General features: G+C 47.7%; 1 protein-coding gene across 4 annotated transcripts in view; it reads right to left on the bottom strand.

Moving 5' to 3' along the window:
* The window catches only part of ATXN7L1 (ataxin 7 like 1), a 244,271-nt gene extending 226,651 nt beyond the window's left edge, over nt 1–17,620 (bottom strand). For all 4 annotated transcript variants that reach the window (XM_055300978.1, XM_055300979.1, XM_055300980.1 and 1 more), the window contains exons 1-2: nt 17,412–17,620; nt 16,810–16,878 (exon numbers count right to left, since the gene is read on the bottom strand). In XM_055300978.1, the coding sequence (XP_055156953.1) occupies nt 16,810–16,878; nt 17,412–17,592 (250 nt within the window). In that variant the 5' untranslated portion in view covers nt 17,593–17,620. The remainder of the gene's footprint in view (nt 1–16,809; nt 16,879–17,411) is intronic.
* Between the last annotated feature and the right edge of the window lie 6,924 nt (nt 17,621–24,544).

The following is a 24,544-nucleotide window of genomic DNA, read 5'->3' as shown; positions in this document are numbered from 1 at the left end:
TTTATGATAGTCACACAGGGAGAGAGAGAGAGAGGCAGAACATAGGCAGAGGGAGAAGCAGGCTCCATGCACTGGGAGCCTGACGTGGTATTCGATCCCGGGTCTCCAGGATCGCGCCCTGGGCCAAAGGCAGGCGCCAAACCGCTGCGCCACCCAGGGATCCCTCTTCCCAACTCTTGAGTTCAGTGACTGCACAATAGCCTAAAATATGGTGGTGGGAATTTACACCACGGAAATTATCAAATGCTACAAATCAGGGCTGGATTCCCATTTTTTTTTTTTTTGTCATCTAAATATAAGTGATGGAGAAAATGATTCAAAAGTATACATGTCTATAGCTGTATTGTGAATAGCACAGAAAAATGAGGACATATTCTCTCAGTACTTGAAAACTATTATCCAATTCAGCAAGGAAGTCACTCATCACCAGCAATCGAGTGAAGTTCCAACATATGTCTTTGTTCTTTCACTTTCATCTTACCCACTGACTTACATGAGAATACCAACCCAACACTTATGTCAGAACTACACTTGTTTGTCAAGTTTGATCTCAGGTTGGCTGGGCATCCAAGGGTTTAGCAAAAATCAACAAAAGCATTCTGTGAGAATCAACTGACTATATGAAATTCGTAATAAAGAGCATCAAATATTTTATTATTTGTAAATTGTACGCGAAACAGCCTCCCATCAGTAACATGTATAATAAACATAGGTGTACGTGCACATTTATTCAGAGAGCAAGTTGTGAAACATTTACTAGCACAGCACTTGCGATTGTGATGGAAAAGAATTTACAGATTAACGGGGCAGCAGGACCTAAAAGGGTGTGTGTGTGTGTGTTTGTGTAAGAGAGAGAACAACCCCTCCCCCGACACACTGAATGCAAAAAGCAAAAGACATAGACATGACCAAGCCAAAAATGAGTATGTTTCCTGAAAATTCTACATCATAAAAATCTGAACTGTGTTGGATATGGAATAAGTGTACAACTGAAATAGATGACGAGCAGTTTCTCCTCAGTATTAATGGCAGGCTCAAGGCTCTCCATAACTCCTTTTCCTAAAAATGACTTTCTTGGGGAACTCACAGCCCTGACCAGGGCTTTCCTTGTGCTGTTCCGTCCCTGTAGAGTGCCCAAGTGTCCAACTCCTATCCCTGATGGAGCACTCAGTCATTCATTCATCCATCTATCCTTCAAATATTAACAGGCTCCTACTATACGCCCTTCACTGTGCTCCTGATAGAACCACAAACCAAACAGCCCCTGCAGGCCAAAGGTCATGCAGACAGCTGACTGGAATCTTCCTTCCCTGAGTGCCCGGGGAACTCAGGCCACATTTCACTCTCTAGGTGGTCAATGTTTCCAGCCCACTGCATGGCCAAGTTCCAGAGTTCCTGGAAGGCAGGGACCAAGGTTTTTGTACCTTTATATCCTGCACAGAGTCCTACCCAGCGCCTGGGCATTTGGTCACTCCCTAGTGAATCCATGATCCAGGATGCATTGCTGTAGCTCCATAACCTCATAACTCATCCTTTACCATTTAATTTCAGCTGTTTGCCAGGCCCAGGTTAAACGCTGGGCTTCAGCTGAAAGGTAGGAGAAAGATTATTTTAGCTGTAATCATCTCCTTCCTTCTCCAAATTAAAAAAAGAGGGTCACAAGTGTGTGGGATCATGTTACTCAACGTTTGTAAACTCATGCTCTGTCAACCAAGATGTGGTCACATTTTACTTCTGAGGTTTGCACTGCAAAGCTCAGTCTATCTAGAATTTCCTATTGATTATGGGTCTCCGCACTACGCATGCATCCTATTGAAATGCTGCTGTGTCCAGTCCTTGCCCTGGTTCCTTCTTTGCTTGAATCATGGGTGTTTAACTCCTTACTCTGAAAATTGGTAATTAGAGGGAAAAACATAACTTTGCCTTTTTTTTTTTAACCTTGCCTTTTTAGGCAGAATTTATTTTTATTTATTTATTTATTTTTTAGGCAGAATTTAAAATGTAACCCCCGCTGATGAGAAACAGGTCTTCTTTATAGAAGAATGTCAGCCAATAAATGTAGATAAAATGACAGAATTTGAATACGACCGTTCTACAACTCCCAAAGAAGTGATCCAGGCAAGGATTATCAATGGATGCCAAGCCAGTTCCATGAAATTTCTTATCAGGGAACTGGGCATTCACTTGATGCCAAAGCACACCCACAGAATGACATGCCAATTGCAGAAGGCAAATAGCATTGCAATGGAGAGAGGTGGGCACCCCCTCACCAAGTGACCAATACCTGATTATGGGGTGCCCTGACATCGGGAGATGCCTAATGAAGTGCTCAGAATCACCTGGGATGTATTCTTGCCAAAATGTAGAGGCTAAATTTGAGGCTTTAGCTCTAACTTCTGCTATGAGGGAAAAACAAGGCATAGAAAACAAGATAAATGACACCATGAGCAGTGAACTAACAGAATGTGAAGCATTTTAAATGGCAATGTTTTATAGATGTATACACAAAAATACACACATAAACACACATACCAATACACACACATATGGGGGGCACCATTCTAGATTAAAACTGATTAAAACCAAATGTAATACATGAACCTTGATAGAATCTGGCTGTATACATTAAAAAAATAACAGCTGAGAAAAATGTAGCTATAAAGGTTTTTGGGACAATAACAGGAGAAATATGAATATGAACTGGATATTAGGTGCTATTAGGAGATTACCATGAGTTTTCTAAATGTGATACCAGTATTATGATCATACAGGAGAATGCGTTTTTTTAATGGGATGTTCGCTGCGGTATTTACAGGTGAAGTGTCATGCTGTCTGCGACATATTTCCAAATGGCTCGGCAAACACACACATATATATTTATAATAAGATGAGGCTCTGAGAACTTAAGTTAGTAGTAGCCCAAGGTTACACAATCAAGATGTGTCAAAATGATAAATATTCTGAGGTGAAGTGCCATGGTATGTACAACTTATTTCCAAATGGCACAGAAACATAGATCTTTATAAGAAAGCATGATAAAATGTGCACTAGTGTTTAAGTGGTCCTTATATGAAGGACCATAGTACTATTATTTTGTTTTTTTGTATGTGTGAAAATTTTAATATTAATAAAAGCGCAAAAGAAGAAAGAAGGGTCCAGGATTGGGGTTACATCAAACCTAAACTGAGAAACTTCAAGCTGCACAGAGGTTATCTGCGACTTTGGGCCCAAATTATAGCACTTTTCTACTGAATTTTCACCACTGAAGGAGGGACCCATGGGGAATCCCTAAGCTGAGCTGGGCCTTTTTACATTCTTGCTCCAAATATCCACCTGAACAGAAACTTTAGGAGTCCTGCCAATTCTTAGAATCTCAACAACTTTAAAATATCAGGCGATAAATCAAAGAAACTTGTAAGTCACCCCAGACTACTTTTAAAAATGAAAACATAAGTGTGGAATTGTTTAAAGGATACAGAGTTTCAGTTTTATAAGATGATAGGAGTTCTGGAAGGTTGGTTGCACAACATGAATGTACTTAACACGACTGAGCTGGACCCTTACAAATGATTAAGGTGGTTAAATTCTTTGCTATTTGTATGTAATTGCAGTTTTAAAAACCGGAAAGGAAGAGAAGAAATTAAAATACAGGTACATCAAGACCAGTACCTGAAAAACAAACTGTATGCAGGGTGCCTGGGGGGCTCAGTGGATGAACGTCTGCCTTCGGCTCAGGTCATGCTCCCAGGATCCCAGGATTTAGTCCCGCATCGGGCTCGCCTCAGAGAGCCTGCTTCTCCCCCTGCCTGTGCTTCTGCCTCTCACTGTGTCTCTCATGAATAAATAAATAAAATCTTAAAAAAAAAAAAAAAAAAGGGGATCCCTGGGTGGCGCAGCGGTTTAGCGCCTGCCTTTGGCCCAGGGCGTGATCCTGGAGATCCGGGATCGAATCCCACGTCGGGCTCCCGGTGCATGGAGCCTGCTTCTCCCTCTGCCTGTGTCTCTGCCTCTCTCTCTCTCTCTCTCTCTCTCTCTCTCTCTCTGACTATCGTAAAGAAAAAAAAAAAAAAACAAACAGCAAACTTGATGTGTCGCAGAAATGGAGGACTCTGTTGCTTGAAATATCTGAGGAAGAAAAAAGGGAATGTATGGCCCCTCCTCCCTCATCAGGTCAACAATGGAATGGTCTGGTCGACTATGGAATGGACATAAGTGTAAGACTAAGGTCAAAGTACATGGTGGGTACAGCCAGCGGAAGTCTGGGCTATGCAGCCTGAGAGGCTCGGGGAGGCTTCTCGGAGAGAGAACATGGCCTGGGCCCTGCAGCATGAGAAGCAGTCACTAGAGGGGAAGGCTCTAGAAGCAAAGGACCGAGGCAGAGATGGGGACTGGGAAGGAGCACGGCTCGTTGGAGGCTGTGAGGGACAAGTCACCTGTGGCATTGGGAGGGGCGAGGTGGGGAAGGACCCAGAATGCTCTATTAGCTGTGGTCACTGGGGGAGTGATGGAGGGTTTTCACTTGAGGAACAACCTGATAAAACGTGACTTTTTAGGAGATTAATTTTGAAGTGGTATGCAGGAAGACGGAGTCAGGGACACCAATTAAGTAGCTATTATACAAAAAAAAAAAAAAAAAGATCTAGGTAGGCTACGAGGCAGGCCTGCCTGGGGTGGGGGCAGGGAGAGCCGAGAGAAATGGAGAGGGGCAGAGACTCACTCGTAGGACAAGAGCGGGAGGGTAGGAGGAACGGGAGGTTCTAAGGACAGTGGAGAAGGGGAGATACAGCGGAGGCTCTGCGCCTGCCTGGGGAGTCTCGGGGTGCTGAAGGACACCCGTGGGGGCTGCGAGGGGAGCCCTCTGTGGAGAGGAGGCCGGGCCTGGACACAGGGGACATCTGCGGGGTGAGCGGGGAGCCGGGTTCGCCCGACACAGAGCAGACTCTGGAGGGACAGGCAGACAGGACACGAGGTGCTGAGTGAAGAGGTGTAGAGGTGGGTGCCACCAAAACTTTGGCAAATAAAGCATAATTCCCAAAATGCTCTAGGGCAGTCTACTGTGCAATGAAATCTCCAGTAATTCCATTCGGAAAGCAAATAGCTTCCTAATCTGTTTAAGGTTGGATCTACTTACTGGGTTTGCATAAAACTGAACGTATCTTTATTCTCAATTGTCTCCTGCCGTTAAGTGTTTGGCCCGAGCCTCTGACGGTAGCAGGACTCATCTGAATTCCCATGTTCTCTTTCAGCCTTGCCCTGCTTCTCAAAGGATGGTGAGGAAGGCCATGACGGTCAAGGGCAAGGATGCAGCACGAGGGAACAGAAGAGGCCCAGAGTCTGGGGACGGGGCTAACAGGGCTGTCGTTGGTGGATGGAGGCAAATAGAGTCAACCTCACCCAAATGGGACCAGTTTCACTTTCTGGTGTTTCTCTTTCTTCCAGCCAGTCTGGGGCAGACCCTGTCACGTGTGGAAGGTGCTCCATCCCACATGTTCTTGGCCCCTGCTGAGAGGGGCAGAATCACCCACCAGCAGACCAAGGGGCCTGGGGCCTGTCAAAGGTCACCTGAAACCCCATGCTGATGAGGTGACCGAGCAGGAGAGGGGACAGCTCTTCTGATGTCAAGAGCTCTTCTGATCTGTGAAACCACGGAGAGCAAGTGAGAGAGACAGAGACAGAGACAGGCAAAAAGAAACACCAGCTCCACCAGGACCAGCCAGGTCATCATGGGCAAAAGGCTAAGTGCCCAGGGTAATGAAGAGTAGGTGTAGTCCAAAGCCACAGAACCAAATGTGACCATGTCGCCCTGACCCTGGCCTCATGCCTTTCTCAGCTGCTCCAGTCCCCTCAGAGCCAGTGACAACAAGGGTGTGAGTGTGGCTGAGGAAGGCAGAGGTCTTTCACACCCACTTAGCAGGCACATCACCCATCAAAAGGACACCTCGGAGGTGGTGGGTACTGAAAAGCCATCTTCCTTCCATCATCCAAAGCAGTGCACCCTTCATGGAAACACTAACAACAGAGTAACTACAGAGAGGCCTAGAAGATGTTCAAAAGGGGGGGAAGAAAGAGAGAAATCATCACTGTAGAGAGATGCCCCTGGAGTTGCTTAGCAACCATCTTTGCTATCACCTTCTCCCAAAAAGGCACAGTTTGAGTCAGCTCCTGAGATTTCCCTGGGGTCAGGACTCCGACCACAGAGGCCGGGGAGCTGGGCCTTTGGGGGAGGGGGGACAGCGTTTCACTGGGGTGGGGAACCGTGGGGCCCTCTCTGCAGACGTACCCACATGAGGGGAAAGGAAACTGGAACCAGTTTGCTTAAAGGACATGCTCTCCGTTGTGGGGCTGGTCCCAGGGTGAGGCTAGGGAGGCGCCTCCTGAAATGTGTGTCCTGGGGGTCCTGCCTGCCTCACCTTAGTCTTAACCCAGGCAAACCTGTGACCCAGTGCTTGAATCTGGAATCAGCCTGTCTCTGGGTTCAAATCCCAGCTCTACTACTTCCCAGCCGTATCACCTTGGGTAAATCACTTAACCTCTCTGAGCCCCAGTTTCCAGTCTTTAAAATGGGGTGGATAGTAGGAATTGCCTCATAGTGTGGTCATAAGGATGAAATGAAAAAATGCACACTTAGCTCTGTGCCTGGCATCCAGTCAATGCCCAGTAAATGGCAGCTAGGATTGTCGTTTTTAAAGACACATAAGCAGCTCCCTAGAACCTCTTAAACTAGACTTATGGGGTCAGAATCTCTAGGAGTGGTCCCGTGTTTTTGTCTTTAAAGAGCTTCGCAAGGGATTCTCAAGGTGGGCAGAGTGGGAAGCCACTTCTCATAGCCAATAAACAGTGGTTCAGAAATTCTGGTGAACAGCAGAGCCACCTGGAGAGCCTGTTTAAAATGCACATTCCTGAGTTCTACTCCCAGTCCTTCTGAGTCAGTACGACCACAGCCTGGGAGGCTAAGGACCTAGGGATTGCGATGCAGGGTCCCTAGAATGACCATACTTTGAAAAACTGAAACTGGTTCACTCAGAAAACTAGTAGCACAGGGATATCAGTCCAACTCCCTTTGATCTTATTCCCAGCATCCTCAAAGAGCCAGGGACTGACCAAAAGATGCCTAGCAAACCCTAGGCACGTTCATGGAGCAGTCCTTTTTGCCTCACCCCTGGAAGGGGCAGCTCTGCCAAGGCAAAGCCGAGGACCCAAATGCCTGGTAAAAGCAACAACTTCATAACGAGAGCTTACATTATTGAGTACCTGCTGTATGCCAGGTAGTATCTCATTTATTTTCACAACAACCCCGAGAGCATATTACTATTCTGAAAAAGAGAAAATTAGAGGTTCAGAGAAGTATCTTACTCCACAGCTAGTAATAAGGAGCACAGGCAAGATTTAAGTAACGCTCCGCAGAACTTCCCAGTCTGCAATGCCAGTGCACTTCAGTGCTAAAATATACATAACATAAAATTTGCCACTTTAACCATTTTTAAGTGTACAGTTCAGTGGCATTAACTATATTCACACGGCCTCGTAACTGTCACCACCATCCATCTCTAGAACTTATTCATCTCTCCCAACTGGAGCTCTGCGCCCATTAAACACTAACTCTCCCTTTCTCTGCCCTCCCCCCAGCCCCTGGCAACCACGGTTCTACTATCTCTATGAATTTAGACTACTCTACGAAGCTCACATAAGTGGAATATACAGTATCAGCCTGTTTGTGCCCAATATACTCTTAAAAAGAGCCAGATTCCTCCTTGATCTGATAGGACCAAACTAGGCATGTGTCTCAATTACCTTTATACCCTGGTTAGCGGCTTCAGTTTGGGGGGGGGGGCCTGCCTCCCCACGCCCAGCCCAGGGATCCATGACCCAGGCATCCATGACTGGTGCACTGGGGCAGGGCAGCTCCCCAGCTCCAGCCAGAGAATCACATTTAGCTCCATCCAACAGATACCCTGCTAAGTACTTCCATGCTCAAAGAACCCACCACGGAGTCATTTTTATCTTCCCCACTCTGGTGACCTGGTACCACTCTGTCCTGCTCTAATGAGTACTTATTTGGCTTCCTTTTTTATTTAAGCACCTGATCCTTTAAAGTTGGCAGTGGGACTGTGTCATGAAACCACAGGTACAGGGATAAAGCATCTATATAAAAACAAAAGCTTTCCTCATGGTGGGACTCCAGCTTCACGTAGAGGCAACTGGGGCGAGCCAAGGTTAGCCCCTCTACGGTAAGGGTCCTCAGCCTCAGCCCACTTGCAGGAAGGGATTTCCCAGCCTCTCATCATTAGTTCAAGTGTCTCAGGGTCCCAAGCCAGGTCCGTTTGGCTGACGTGGCCAATCCTAATTCTGCCACAGGAGAGAATGAGAGAAAGCCAGCCAAGCAGCATTAGCTGGAGCGCATCACCGACACAACGTTGCACCAAGAGTTTTAGGAGCAAGAAACGTGGAACACAGTCCTGGACATTTGGTTTCCACAACTGGACAAAGGCCAACCCAGTGGCTAACCGTCTCCCCCTCCATTACGGCTATGTTGGATTATTAGTCACAACTGGATTCCCAGTGTGGGGGAATTAGCATTCCCCCTAATGCACCTCACAGATTCCCCCTGTGGGGTGAGACGGGAGAGAGGACTCCCAAGAGCTGCATGTCCCCTGCCACCCTCTTCACTTCTCTTCTCCCTAGAGGTGCCTTGGCTCAAGGCAACCTCTCGGTGTGGTGCTGTGCTAGCCTGGGGGAGGGCCAATGCGGTCAGTGAGCAGTGCTCCTCTTACCCTCCACTGCAGTCCGTCTTGCTCTCTGTGGTACAGGGGGCCCTTCAGCCTCACCTTCACGTTCTCAGAACCTCCCAGTAGTGTCTTGTTCACAAATAGTTGTTAGTTGTTCTTATGAGGAGGAGTGGAGTCAGGAAGGACGCTTGCCACCATATTGGCGACATCATTCCTATTGCACTAAAGGATCCTCGCTTGCAGATGTAAGCACCAGGCTAGCTCAGCCTGTGGGGTCTGTGGGTAAAAGGGATTTGGGACAGGGTCTCACTGTGTCTGCCACTACCACTTTATGTCTACTTCTGAAGGATGTCATGAATGAAATCAAGCGTCATGAAAGAAAGGTTAGCCCAAAGGATAGAAACACAACGTATGCAGAAAACCATGCAGAAATCTCATCTACCTCATTTTTCTAAATCACTTTGGAAAGCAGAGGCAGCCAGCCCGAGAACCACCGGCTGCAGTGCACATGGCCTTATGGTCCTAAAGAATGCCACAGACCACTTGAGGATACAGGTCAGAAGTCCTCAGCAATCAGACCTCCTCTGCCCATCCTATCTCCTAATCTTTAACATGGAAATCCTGAAACCAGCTGCGTGGCTCTCCATCATGTGCATCCCCATTTCAGACAAATCCCCTGGGTAATCAAACTGCACAGGAAGCCGGTTGTATTTCCAGCTTGACTTTAAATATAAACTAAAATCCTGAATGCTTCACCATGGTGCTTTTGACATCAGGGGTCACCGTACAGTAAATGCCATCATTATCAGAATTGGCGCCTTGGGGTCTTCCCCTACCCACGGGGAGGGAGGGCTGGGCCACCCAGAATTAGGACCTGAATCTCACTACTGGCACCATTTATGACAGAATGGAGCTGGAGGTTTGGAGGAGTCATCTTGGAAATCTTTGGAGGGGAGCTTCTTGAGGGAGGGAGTCCTCTTTCTTTAGGTCCTCCTAAATGCAGCTCAGTGCCGGGGCCAGTCCCAGCTCCATATACACCTGCTGAGTATTCACTGTGGTTGACTCACTGCCATGTAGGCCCCAGACGTAGACAAACAGTAGGAGAATATTTCTGTGAACATCTTAGACTCCAGCCTCCCCTTTCACCAGCGATTCTCCTTCAGGGTGATTGTGCCCCACCCCCAGTGGACCTTTGGCAGGGTCTAGAGACGTTTTTGGGAGAGGAGCCACTGGACTCTACTGGTAGAGGCAGGAATGCTGCTAAATAGTCTGCAATGCACAGGACAGTCCCTCACCACAAAGAAGTAGTGCCATTCTAGAACACTCTATATTCTTTCACACTTTGGGCCTTCACACATGTTGTTTCCTTTAACTCCGTCCTGGCCAGCTCTGCACATGGAAACTTCCATTTGTCCTCTAGGTTTTGGTGTACATAAAATTTCCTCAGGAAGGCCTTTCCTGAGCCCCTAACACAAGTTATGTCTCTCCAACATGGCTTTCGACGGCACCCTGATTTTCTATTTCAGAGCAATCATCAAAGTCACCATTACTTCTTAAATGTCCACCTTTGCTGCTAGGATGGAAGTGCCATGAGGCAGAGGCTGTGCTTTTTCACGGCTGTCTCCCTAGGCCTGGCCCCGTGCTCACACACTGTAAGAGCTCATGCAGTCTCAAATGCATGACACGGGGGCCAGGGAAGCAGGAGGGGGTATTAAACACTAAGCGAGACATTCAGAGGCTTACATTACCATCCCACGATGCAGGCACCAAAAAAGCAAATGTGGTAGCTCCTTAGGAGCTGATATGGACCACTCCATAAGATGAGCGGTCACGGCGAGACACTACACAGTACCTATAGGATGCTATCATCCAGGTGGGGGAAGCGAGAAGAAAAAACTGTATGAATCTACTGGAAGCAACAGGGCATGAGGGGAGGGACAAGGGAGACTTCCTTTACATCGTATACCCTTTTGGATTTCATAACCTGTGAACATTATTTTTTTTAAGATTTTATTTATTATTCATGAGAGACAGAGAAAGAGACAGAGACACAGGCAGAGGGAGAAGCAGGCTCCATGCAGGGAGCCCGACATGGGACTCGATCCCGAGTCTCCAGGATCAGGCCGTGGCTGAAGGCGGCGCTAAATCACTGAGCCACCTGGGCTGCCCACCTGTGAACATTATTAAAGAAAATAAGAAGCATTTAAATGGCTGTATGTGTATAAAAGTCTACTAGAGATCTTCTAGAGATTAAAAAAAATTATTCTTGGGGCCCCTGGGTGGCTCAGTCAGTTAAGCGTCTGCCTTCGGCTCAGGTCATGATCCTGGGGTCCAGGGATCGAGTCCTACACTGGGCTCCCTGCTCAGCGGGGAGTCTGCTTCTCCCTCTCCCTCTGCCCCTCCCCGCTGCTCATGCTCTCGCTGTCTCAAATAAATAAATAAAATCTTTTTTTAAAAAAATCATTCTTTAGAATGACATATGATGAGAACCCAGCACAGTGAACTGTGCTTAGAAGCCAAGTTCACAAACAGCGTTTCGAATTGTGCCCACCCGAACTTCCTGTTTTGGAAGGAGCCAGAGCCACATTTTCTCCACATGAAGACCCGGGCACATGGAAATGCTTGTATGTATGAAGAAATACTCATTTTAGAAGCTTTATGTTTTCCAAACTAGATGGCTTTAAAAATGCTTGCTCTCTCAGCTTCAGGGTCTTGGTCCTGGTGGCACCACCCCCAGCCCCCACCCCATCAGTTGGAGGCAACGACAAAGCTTATTCACTCTCCAAGTCTTTCTCTTCCTTTCCAGCTTGCCTCCCTACCACCTGGAGGCCACTCCATCTCTCCTGTCCTTTCATCCCAAACTCTGGGCAAGACAAAAGAGATAATAATGAAACGCCAAAGCGAACAAATGCTGCTGCTTGTTAGCAAAAGGGGAGGCTGTAGGCAAAATGGACAAGGAAGTTGAAATTAATGGCAAAAATGAAGTTTATCTGTGTAATCTTGGACTTGGTGTCTTCCCATCTCCTATTAGCATAGATACGGAGTTGTCTGTATAATGACAAAGGGAAGCCGCCTGCAGATTCCCATAAATCTCTACCACTTGTCGCTGGCTTCCCTGGCTTGGCTTCTAAGAACACTTCACTCTTCCAGGTCAGCTATCATCTTTGCCCCCAATATGCTCCCATCCAGGCACAATTGCAAGGCTCCTGAACCTGAGTTGAACATGTTCCCATGTTCCTGGCTTCTTCCTATATTCCAGCCCAACTCCGCCAGCATCTCAGGGGAGAGTCGCAAACTCTTATAGTCGTGGCAAGATCTTACTGGCCCCAGAACAATTTCCAACTTGGAAGCATTCCACAAGTTCACCCCCATCAAGTCAAAACATCTGGGAACATTAAAACACAGACAAAAGCCCAAAGTAACCAGTGTAGGCTTCCAAAAGACCCAAACAAGGATCTCCTGAGCACTTTCTTGTCTCAGTGACCAGATAAAACAAGTTACCGATTGATCATTTTTAAAATTATTGTTTACATCTCATCAGTCCCCAGAGAGAACTCTGTAAACCCTTCTTAGCCATAGGCCCCAAACTGCCTAAGTACTTTTTTCTAGCTCCTGATAAAAGTTATCAATGACTACATGTTAACTGAACTCTACTAACACATGGCGTCTAGAAACTCGGTTTTTTAAAAAATCTTTTAAATAACCATACAAACATTTATCAACACACAATACCAACATTAAATAAAATCAATTAATATTTACTAATTCCCCTACTAACCAATCCTAATACAATCATTAACTCATATATACATATAAATAAAATCTAAAAATTCCACATAACCCACAATAAAACATCAACAAAATATTAAATAATTATTCAAAATACACAAAACAACAATAAACCACAAAAAACAAATCAATTCAAATCTGCACATCATTATCAAAATCAATCAGGGTAAGGGATAGGATGTTTGCTCTCGATAGTAAGATATTTGTTTGTATGAGGACACAAGAGGCGTCTGTTTTTGTATGTTTTGTGGTCGGATTTTGGTGCCCAGGTAATTTGGTTGTGTTCTTTGGTGGTGTGTGTCTCTCGCTCGCGACACGGAATGTGTGTGGGATGCTACCATAGTTTTCGTGGTTAGGAGTGATTTTGGTTAGCAGTATGTGGCATGTATGGTTTTTATCTCTCTCTCTCTACTGCGCCACTACTAATCATTATTATAGAAATATGGAGTGGAGAGTTGGGTGGGATGTGCTAGATATCGATGCTCGCGTAGATACCATACCTTATAAATGCCCTGGTTTGCTATAGCCGCAACCTCATCCTTCCTTGTGCGTACGCTCACAGGTGAGGATGGGGTGTGAGTTGTTTACGTTGAGTGCTGAGAGAGGGTACATAACTCTCCACTTTGGGGGGAACACATGCACCTGGGTTTTGAACTCAGTGCTCCCAGTACTAAAGGCCCCACATTCTTCACAAACGATTTGCTTATGCGGGAGATGCAGTGAAGTTTGCCACCAAGAGATTATAAAATGAGGAAATAGCCCGGTTTGTAGTAGTTTAAGACATTTTTAATGTGAGGGCCTCATTTTGTTGTTGTTTCTTTAAAACAGCCTGTGTGTTTTTGTGTACGTATTATGGTTTTGTGTACGGCTGGATCTCAAATAGGGGTACATTCAGTAGACAAAGTCAGGTTTGGTAGCTTCAAAGGGACCCTAGGGGATGTGTAAACCCATTCCCTTACTTTACACGTGAGAGAAGAGGCCCAGAGAAGGGAACCGAAGTTCCCAAGGTCATACAGGGGAAGCTGCCCTGGAGCCCTCTCTCCTGCTCCCTTCATGCTCTAGGATGCCCTTGGCGTAACCCCACGCCACCCCATCCAAGCATGGAGTTTAAGACGCCTTCTGAACCCAGGTGATGACCTGGCAAGGTTCACGGCTGTTTGTCAAATTCCTCTTGGCTGTGATTTTCGCTAACTTTGGAGGAAATAACACGAATGCGAAGAATTCACTGAAGAAATTCTGAAGCATTCGGTTAATGTTTCATATTGATATAGGTGGAAGACTGAAGCCACCAAAGGTGAAAAGAATGAGGAATGAAGAAGGGAGCACATTCCAAAGTCGGGTTATTCTAAACACCTGCAAGTCCTTTCTGTGTCATTGGAGGCTGTGGCCAGAGAGAGGCAGAAGCCAAAATATCTCCTTTGGCATTTCCAGCCTAACCTTCCTCCCTGAGTTGCATCTATAAAACATCCTATCACAACAACGGTCACAGCAGCGTTATTCACTACAGCCAAAAGGTGGAAACAAGCCAAATGCCCATCAACAGATGGCTGGATAAATAAAACTCGGTCCATACACACCATGGAATATTATTTAGCCCTAAAAAGGAAAAAAATTCTGACATCTGCTACAACGTGGATGAACGATAAAGCGGCTATGCTAAGTGACATAGGCCAGACACAAATACTGCATTTGAGAGAGAGAGAGGGAGAGAAAGGGGAAGAGAGAGAGAGGATCTAAAATAGGCATCACAGAGACAGTAGACCAGAGGTTTCCAGAGCTGGGGGAGGGGCTAGGGGAGTTATTGTATAATGGCTACAGCGTTCCTACAGCTCAGGAAATGTGTAGTGATGACAGCTGTACAGCATTGGAAATGTACCTAGCACCGCTGAATTATGTATTCTCTAAAATGGTTAAAACGGTAAATATTTCTTTTACGACTTAAAACATATTAAAATGTGGATTGCGTTCCTTCATTTCTCACTTGGAATTCCTAACTCATTCACTGCCATTAAAGCCCAAACTTCTTTTCAAGATCTGCTTACTGCCAACAGCAACATGGCCCTTCTATGCATCCCACACATGTGGAGAAACACAATCACACCTGGGTCACTTTGTGTCCTGGGGACCCATCCACAAACACATATCCATCTTGAGGCCACTCACAAGGGGACTCCGACAAGAAGACCCACAGCGACACTAATGCAACCAGTGTTTCTGGACACCCTGACAACCAAACATACCGACACAGAGTCCCAGCAGGACCCTAGATTCCTCACCATGGACGGGGAGGTAGGTGGGGGGAGAATAGATATTTACTACTGTATCCTTCCTCTACCTAAGAAAACTGCATGCACCTACCAGGAAGACCTTCGGGGATTGCTAACCCAAGCTTGCTCCATCAGGCCTATGAACAAAGAGATTTCAGCCCATACATGGCTATTTGGTGAACTCGGCAATTGCATGTTACACCGAACAGTGGGTGTCCTTAATGCAAACGCATATAATTAGGAGCTAAATCTTTGTACCTTTACAGGACAAAGGCTATAATAAGCAGGATGTACCACTTGTGACTTCTGAGGAAAGGAGAGCTTTTTCATTTTTCCTTAAAAGAATCTATTTCTCATGAGGCAAAGAGAATCTGAGAACAGGAGTCTTTTGAGACGGAAGCAGGGAGGAGGGTGCCGAACATGAGTTTTGTGCAGTATAGTCAGAACTTGTCGCCCAGGCCTGAGAGGTGCCAACCGGTACCATACCATGACCTCTACTCAACTTATTTAAAGGTTTTCACAACCTCATCCTCTGTTGTGGAAACCTTTCCATTGCCTGTAGTCTGACAACAACAGAGTTCCACAAGCTTTTAAAGATCTCAAGAGTTTGTAAAGAAAAACAATTTCCAGTGACGCTTTCCGTTGCCGACACACGTGGACATTTAGCGCCAATAAGCTGCCAGTTGTAAGAAGTCCACTCGACATCGTTCCCTTGTGCATCCTAAAGGCACATGGCAGGATCACACTAAGATATTTAGAGGCAAACATCTCTAGAATAAGGTTTCATTCCCAAAGTGATTAATTAGCAGGAACACTATGCTAGAGATCTGTCCTTGAATATGCATGCATTTTAACCTCCATGCTATTTTTTCTAAAGCACAAATTTTCCTCTCGCTGCATGATGGTCAGGAAATCCCTGGGCACAGAAAACCGACTGTCTTAGGTGGTGATCCACAAAATGAGTTCCGTCTTTCCAAGTCGGTTTTAACTGCCTTACAGGGTGATATCCTGGTTTACGAGAGAGACCATCCTTTGGAGTCCAAATGGTCTTCCCCCCATTCGTTTAGGATGAGCCATACTCCCACGGCCTAGTTATGGCTGAACTCCTCCAACACTTCCCACCAACCTCTTCTGCCCTCAGGCCTTCCTCCCACCTCAATTTCAGCCAACCATGTTTACAAGACACTAGTTAGCAAATCCCAGTTCACATGAACCCATCCGTTTGTTCAGCAGAAAGTGGCCTCTGGAGTTCCTCCATGTGAAGCCCATAGACCAGAGTTACATATGGCAGGCCTGCAAACGCGAACAGGATATGATTTATTTATGACGACCATGTGTGTTTGATGCCCAGTTCCAGCAGGCTGTGGCTTCCCTCCCCTGCCTCCGTCTGAGATGACCTATCTGCTCACTGTGTCCCATTTCAGGTACTATATTATTTCCATGCTGGGGACACAGAGACGTGCGACCGGCTGGGGGCCCCACACACAGATGCCCCTGGCCCTGCCCGCCATACAACAATCTGTGGCCAAACAGAAAGTGGGCCGAATGTGACTTGCTGCAAAGGTCTGCCATGTACAATGGTTTTGGGGGGAGAGTGGAGAAGTAGCTGCCAGAATGACTGACCATGTGGGGCTCATTAAACTGTTGTGTATTTACCCACAAGGAAGGCTGGGATGCAGGTGAAGGGAGCTCTGCTCCTCATTTCAAAGATTTCAAGCCACCCCCCCCACCACCACCACCATTTGGCAGTGATGCTCCAAAGGTAAATGGCAGATAGGCATCAGGAGGTCCAAAGGTGGACTCCACTTAAGTGCTGTAAACTTCTGCCTTCCACGACTCCCCCCTTCCCCCCCAGTTGTATTTATACTTTGAAAGAAGTTAACATGAGGCAGTAGTCACCTGGGCGTGCTCGATTTTTGACAAGGCTTAGTCACTCTGTACCCAGCAGAACAATTCACATTATAGTCGAAATCCTGTGAAGACTCTGCCACACATGCTAACACTAAAATGCCAGTAGCTCCACTTACCTTCTTTATTAAGCCTCATAACCTCCCTGCTTTTTCCACCCTCTTTTCCAGCCTCTTCTAAATCTACATCTGCAGATGAAAAAGAAAAGAGGAAAAGAAAATGAGGAGAAAAAAAAAAAAAAGATCAAAAAGGGGGGGAAAAAGCCAAAGTCAAGGAGGGTGGGGGGGAGGGAGAGTGTTTATTTGCAAACAGATCGATAGAAATACTGTACGTGAAAATCTCTCAAAAATTGACAATGCAACGTTTTCTCCCAAGTCCGGATTGCCATCCACCTGGCCCAGATAGGTACCAAAAAAACTATGCAAGCAGCAACAGAGTAGCCTTTTAAACAGATCCACCGTGGGGCTGTGAAAGCCCACCCCGCGGGCTGCCACGGGGAGCCCGGCACAGACAGACAGACAGACAGCCCGCCCTGGCAGCAGGGCCTCTCTCTGTGCATTGATGATCTGTCCCGGTGTGTATTTATTTAGGGAGAGAGGGAGAAGCATGGACGACACCGGGGGCCACTCTGTCTCTCACACACACACTTTTTCCCAGTGGCTCTAGGTGAATGGAAAGGTTACAGGATAATAAAAGGAGGAGGAGGCGGTGGGGTTCTTACTGTCGGAGCAGTGTAATTTGGCGGCGTCGATCCAGGAGGACCAGGGTTTGCCCAGAAACGCCTCCGGACTGGGCACTTTGCGATCCAGTGTCGCCATTGCTCTTCCTTCTTGTTGCTTTTTCCCTGTTCCTTCGGCAGCAGCAGCCGAGAGACACGGGATTCGAGAACGCTCCGACGTCATCTTCGGAACGTTCCGACATTGAGTGCTCTGAAAGGGGGAGGGCGGGAGGGAGGAGGAGGGGAGGGCGGCAGGGAGGAGGCGGAGGGGGAGGAGGAGCCGGAGCCCGAGCCCGAGCCGGAGCCCGAGCGCGAGCCCGAGCCCGAGCCCGAGCCCGAGCCCGAGCCCGAGCCGGAGCCCGAGCAGGCGCCGGGGGCGCGGCCGCGGGGGGCAGCAGAGAGGCGCCTGCAGCTCGCCGCCCGCCCGCCCGCCCGCCGGGGAGGGGAGGGGAGGGGAGGGGAGGGGAGGGGAGGGGCCGCCTCCGGAGGAGGGGAGGGGCTGCCGGGGGAGGAGAGGGGAGGGGCCGCCACCGGGGGGAGGGGGAGGGACCGCGCGCCGGGGGAGGGGCGGGGCCGCCGGGGAGGGGCGGGGCGGGTCGGGGCGGGGCCGCCGGGGAGGGGCGGGGCGGGTCCGCCGGGGAGGGGCGGGGCGGGGCGGCGCGCCAGGCCCCGGCGGCGGCGGTGCGCGCGGGCGCGGGGATGCTGCGCCCGGTCACCGCCGGCACCGCCTTCTCGTGCGCCCGGAGGCCCGAGCCGGGGTCGGAGGGGCCGGGGCGCGCAGACCGAGCGGGGCGGGGGCGGGGGCCGGCCGGGGAGAGGCACGACCCCGCCGAGCGGCCTCCAGACGACGGAAAGTTTCCGCACGCCGCCCTTGCAGCGCCCTTCCCTCGCCGGCTCCCTGTGGTCCACGGTGAGGTGCCCCCGCGGAGACCCCCGCCGCCGCGGTCCGCTGGGTGCACGGGTGGGGGGGAGCCGGACGGGCTTTCCGCCTCCGGGCATCCCCCTCCCCCGCTCCTGCAGCCCGGGGCGTGTGGGGGTGGAGGGGAGCCGGACAGGTTAGCCCCAAGAGCATCCCAAGCCAGGAGGCGACCCTGGTGGTGACCTGTCCTCCCAGCCCTCCTCCCACTCCCTTCACCCTTTCTTTCCTGTCACGGTGGACCTGGGGACCGTGGGGGGGGGGGTGTCCGCGGATGCCTTTGGGAGCTGAGACCAATGGGTGGATGGAAGTGGTGCTTAAAAGAAAAAAAAGCAGGCGAGTCTGGGGCCATCTCAGGCGGCGGGACATTGCAAAGCCCAAAACTCAGGGTCGCGGTGTCCCCGGACGCGCGGCGCGCGGTGCGTGTCTCGGGTTCTGCGGGAACCACGGCGCAGCCCCTGCTCCAGGATCACGGTGGCGGGAGGGCACCCTCAGCGCTCGGAGCAGGCTGCTTGCTGGGCCCAGCCCTGGAGCAGTTTGCAGCGCTCCCTGCCGTGATTCTAGGGTGGCCCCGTCAGCGACCTGCGCCTGCAACCTCCGGCCCGGGAATCTGACTCCCGGGAGCACTCCAGGCTTAACTGCGCTAGCCAGCTAGAAAGGAAGCCTTAGATGTCCTCTGAATTTTGGGTGTTTGGTGCATTAATTGACATTTCTCCTCCTCTCCCTAGGGGTAGGCAAGAAAGGCCTTAAAAGTTCTGGTATCTCGTTCTCTTTTTCTCTCTCTCTGAATCCTTTCATTTACTAGGAATTACCTAAAGTATATGGGCACTCCCTCACAATCAATGTCTTTTTTATTTTCCCCAGTACCCTTTTCGTTCTTACCACTTTTGTTTCTGCCCAGTGGCCGAAGAACACTGATTTGAAGTTGCTCTGGACTGTCCTGGCTATGCCATCTATCTAATGCCTCTGCACTTGGCATCCTGTGCCTCAAAGCCAGGGTTAGGATGGGCAATGAAGGAGGAGCTATGGACTGGTCTTCAGTTGTGATGTTTGTGTGGATAGGCTTGTGTTTTGTCAGACCCAGACAAGTTTGATTTGCCTCTGCTGTCTTTGGAAGGGTTCCTCCATAGGGACCACTAAGTGGCTAACATGCCAGCAAGTGGAGAATTCTCATTTTAAGAGTTGGTGCTATTAACAGATATTTATTACTTTTTGATTTCTTATGATATGCTAGACAATGTGCTTGACATTTCCTTCCAAATATCCATCCATCCATCCATCCATCCATCCATCCTTTCAACCAATATTGCCTGTCACGGACTAGTGCCATCAAGAGAGGAAGACAAACGAGACTTAGCCCAGTGTGGAGAAGCAGTCTGGTGGTCTCTATGGAAGAAGGAAGGTGTGAAACTTATCAACTCCTCGGAAAAACAAGTACACAGGGACTGGCCAGGGCAGTGAATAGTATGGTCTCTCCGAGTTGTGCCTACCTATATGGGGAGCTAAAATCTGGTTTGGAATGACCCGAAAACGTGTCACAGAGAAGATAGGATTTGCTCTGCACCTTAGAGATTGGGGAAGATGTATCATGGTAAGGTGAAGACTGGTCTTGTGAGCTGCCCTATGGAGAGGCACAGGTAGCAGGGGACTAGGGAGGCCTCTGGCCAACAGAGAGGAACTGAGGCCCTTGGTCCAACAGCCCATGAGGTGCGGTCAATAGCCACGTGACTGAGTTTGGAAACATCCTTTTCTCTAGTCGAGCCTTGAGATGACACCACAGCCCTGGCCCACGTATGTGAGAGACCTTGGGGCAGAGACACCCAGTTAAGTCATGCCTGGATTCCCTTCCCCCTCCCCCCTGTAAACTATGAGTGTAAACTATTGGTGTTTGCTGTTTTAGATTGTTAAATTCTGGGATAACTTGTTACATGAGAATACATAACTGATACAGAATGGTTTATGTATAAAGTGATCAGATAACAAAACAACATTGTCTGAGCAATGCTCCTTGTTCCTCTTTTGAACTTCCTGTGAGCTGTGAATCATCCTTGCCAGCTCAGTGGGACTGGTTTACTCCAGAATCTCCTACATGCCAAGTTTTGTAATTTACCTTTATCCCTGGGCATTCAAATTTTTGCTATTTAAACTCAATCACTACTTTATGGAAAGAATTCATCAAGGACAAGGTCATGATGTAACTGTTGGGAACAAGTCTTTACTGATAGCAACGCTATCACATTGGTGTCCTTACAACCTGCCCTCCTTGAGGTGTGTAGAGAGTAAAGTGATCAAGGGACTCAAGCCCAAAGGTTAGGACCTGCCAGAAAATTCTCCTCTCTCAGGAACCATTTTCGATCATCCAAGAAACCAAAGGTAGCTTATCATCCAGAGGAGTCAGGGCATCTCAGTCTCAGAGAAACAAGGCAACAGTCCAGTATTTTAATATTAGTTTATTCTCCCAGCCAAATCTCTCAAGTAGAGATTATTTCTACACAGCATCCTGAAGCTGGCGGGACAGCCTAAATATTATTCCCTTCTAGCTGGGAGCATTTGAGTTTGTAACATAGTCAAGTATGGGCTGGAACCAAAAAGTGGGTTAGCATCTCTACAAAACAGACAGATGTTGGAGCCATTCATTGCCTGTTTAACTGATAACCAGAACGCGTATACATTACTGCAGTTAGACTTCTGGAGTATAATTGTGGTTTCCACCCTCAGCTTTGCAGTGATTCCACCGACTCTAGAGATAATAACACCAACTTTGTGAAACTCTAACCCACCTGTGACTTAGTAACTGGAGAACATGGCTGTCAATTAAATTATACCACTGGGAGCCAGGGAAGGCAGGAAGCATTGCTCATCACGCTACTAGACTTTTACACTTGACTTTTGATGAAAACTGAGGTCAACGTGGTGCATATATAGTATTATATACATGTCTAGACTTACATATCAACTATACATACGGCAGATTTATTGCAGACTTGAATTCCTTTTGGTAGTAAAGAGTTACAAAGATTGCTAGTGGCAACAAGAATCTTATACATTCTTAATAGGTATAAACAGACCTGCCAAACAGTCATTTAAAGCATATTAATATAACGTCTTTGTGATAAAACTGCCTAGCAAAGGTATAACACCTTCTTCCCTTCATGATTAACTTTTGGGAAGATAAAAAGGGTGTAAATATTTTTATTGTTTTATTATCTTTCTCAGAAAAATAACAGTGGTTGGTTTAATTAAAAAGGAGACTCTTTCGTAGACCAAATAAAGAAATCAGGTCCACAGAGATGGAAAATACCTCCTTAATCTGAATCACACCTGGTTCTGGAGAGATGTGCATCTAATACGCAGCCTGCATTCACTTAGTCTGATTCATGTGCTGTTTTACCTCATTATTGAAAAGAGAAGAGGTAATATTAGCTCTCTCATTTGGGGATATTAAGCTCCCGCTGGGGTCGAGGCACTGTGTGTGCACCCTACTTCCTACCTAGACGGTTGTTGGGAGCTCCCCGGAGGCGACGAGGAGAGAATGACATTCCATTAGAATGAGGCATCCCTGGAATTGTTTGATGTTCTTTGTCTTAATTGAATCCATCTATCCCATCTGCCACTCTTCTCCTGAAATTTATTTCCCTAACCCCCTCTCTCTGAGAATTGTAATTTTGGGGGAAATGTGTTACATACGTTGTTACCTTTTCTAAGAGCTCACCGCATCTGGAGGGCAGGTGTGCTGTCTCCCTCGCCTTGCTAGACAGGGTTGCCTGCCTCTTCCCTGCCCCTCACATGTTGCCGGATCAAAGGGGACTGGAATAAAAGACCCCCAGTAGCAAGTGGAGTAGGAATTCCAGGCTCTGGGTTGTTGGTCTCAATATAAGGCCCTCACCACGTGTCTGGTCTAAATAAACAGGGACTCTGTTAATAAATAGAACCACAAAAACATGCAATTTGCCTTCTGGTTTTGGCAGAAAGGCCCCAAATCGGGAAAGTGCGATGTTGAAGTACAGCTGCCTTGATGCCCCTGGCAGATTCACCTGTGACTTCGTTGCTCTCTCGGAGCTCCCCAGAACCACCGTGATGCTGCGGGCTGAGGAGGTCCCCACTTCCCTGAGTGTGGCAAGGCCAGGTCCTTTTCTATCCATTGCCCTTTCTCAGGGGTCAGACAGGAGTGTCTCTTTAGCATTGTTGTAGAAATCACTTGGCCCTTCACCTAAATATAAATACATACCAATTTGAGACTCTACGTGGACTTATTAATTGGAGCAAAGCCCCATCCCCACCCCTCCAAATTCACCAGTTCATGGAGCTGGGGAGGCAGTGCAGAGTGGAGGCTAGAGCCCGGGCTTGAGATTGGCAGGTGTCAAGGAGAGCTGCTCTTCAGTCGTTTGCTTGAGAACCTTTCTTAATCCATCTTGAGGGGCAGCCCCGGTGGCGCAGTGGTTTAGCACCGCCTGCAGCCCGGGGAGTGATCCTGGAGACCCAGGATCGAGTCTCACATCGGGCTTCCTGCATGGAGCCTGCTTCTCCCTCTGCCTGTGTCTCTGCCTCTCTCTCACTCTCTCTGAATGAATAAATAAACCTTTGAAAAAAAATCCATCTTGACCTCAGTTTCCTTATCCATTAAATGGGAACCAAGGCTCTGCTCTTCAGATCGTCATGAGGATGAAGTAAGACTCTTGGCATTGAGCCCCCAGCACAGGGCCTGGCACATGGTGGACAACTGTAAATGTTTGCTATGATTACTACTATAGTTGCAATGCATTGTGTAGACAACAGCGGCCAGTCAGAAAGAGGCTGACCTCTGATGCTGGGAGGGCTCATGTGGTTGCTTCTGATTATCCATCCTTCCACTTAGAATGGAAACCAAAGCTCCTGTTCCTGTGTATGGGGCTGTTGTCCCACATCAGTTGGTGGAGCCTTCTGGCAGAAGTCTTCAGCCTTGACACTTCATTTGACATGGACTTTAGGGCAGGGTGCATATCTCTTTGTTCCGGGAAAGGCCCTACGAGACTTTTCTGTTATGCAAAATCCAAAGAGTGTGTACACGTGGCCAACAAGCACATGAGAAAATGCTCCGCATCACTTGCCATCAGGGAAATACAAATCAAAACTACAATGAGATACCACCTCACACCAGTGAGAATGGCTAAAATTAACAAGACAGGAAACAACAAATGTTGGCAAGGATGTGGAGAAAGGGGAACCCTCTTGCACTGTTGGCGGGAATGCAAACTAGTACAGCTGCTCTGGAAAACTGTGTGGAGGTTCCTCAAGAAGTTAAAAATAGAGCTACCCTACGACCCAGCAATTGCACTACTAGATACAGATGTAGTGAAATGACAGGACACCTGCACCCCAGTGTTCACAGCAGCAATGTCCACAACAGCCAAACTGTGGAAGGAGCCTCGGTGTCCTTCGACAGATGGATGGATGAAGAAGATGTGGTTTATGTATACAGTGGGATATTAGTCATCAGAAAGGATGAATACCCACCATTTGCTTCAGTGTGGGTGGAACTGGAGGGTATTATGCTGAGTGAAGTAAGTCAATCGTAGAAAGGCAATTATCATATGGGCTCACTCATGTAGAATATGAGAAATAGTGAAAGGGACTATAAGGGAAGGAGGCAAACTGAGTGGGAAGAAAATAGAGAGCGAGACAAACCATGAGAGACTCAGGGATCCCTGGGTGGCTCAGCGGTTTGGTGCCTGCCTTTGGCCCAGAGCACGATCCTGGAGTCCTGGGATCGAATCCCACGTTGGGCTCCCGGCATGGAGCCTGCTTCTCCCTCTGCCTCTCTCTCTCCCTATGTCTATCATAAATAAATAAATAAATAAATAAATAAATAAATAAATAAATAAATAAATAATTTTAAAAAAATGAGAGACTCCTAACTCTGGGAAACAAAAGTTTGCAGAAAGTTTGGGGGATGGGGTGACTGGGTGATAGGCACTGAGGAGGGCACTTATGGGATGAGCACTGGGTGTTATATGTTGGCAAATTGAATTTAAATAAAATATTTTAAAAAATAAATAAAAGTTTTCAATAAACATGTATTGAAATGAGAAAAATATATATATCCAAAGTGTACTTGGAGGCAAAACTGCTTTTGCACAGCAATGTAAATAGTTGTCTTAATAGTAAGCAGAGTGGGGTCTCTGCAAGTTACTTCGTCCCTCCAAAATAAGTGTATCGTCTTTTATTAAAACAAGCTTAATAC

This window comes from Nyctereutes procyonoides, unplaced genomic scaffold (assembly GCF_905146905.1).
Source record: "Nyctereutes procyonoides isolate TBG_1078 unplaced genomic scaffold, NYPRO_anot_genome, whole genome shotgun sequence".
In the NCBI taxonomy this organism is placed as follows: Eukaryota; Metazoa; Chordata; class Mammalia; order Carnivora; family Canidae; genus Nyctereutes; species Nyctereutes procyonoides.
Note: the sequence above shows the minus strand (reverse complement) of the source record. Positions and strands in the feature narration are given on the sequence as shown.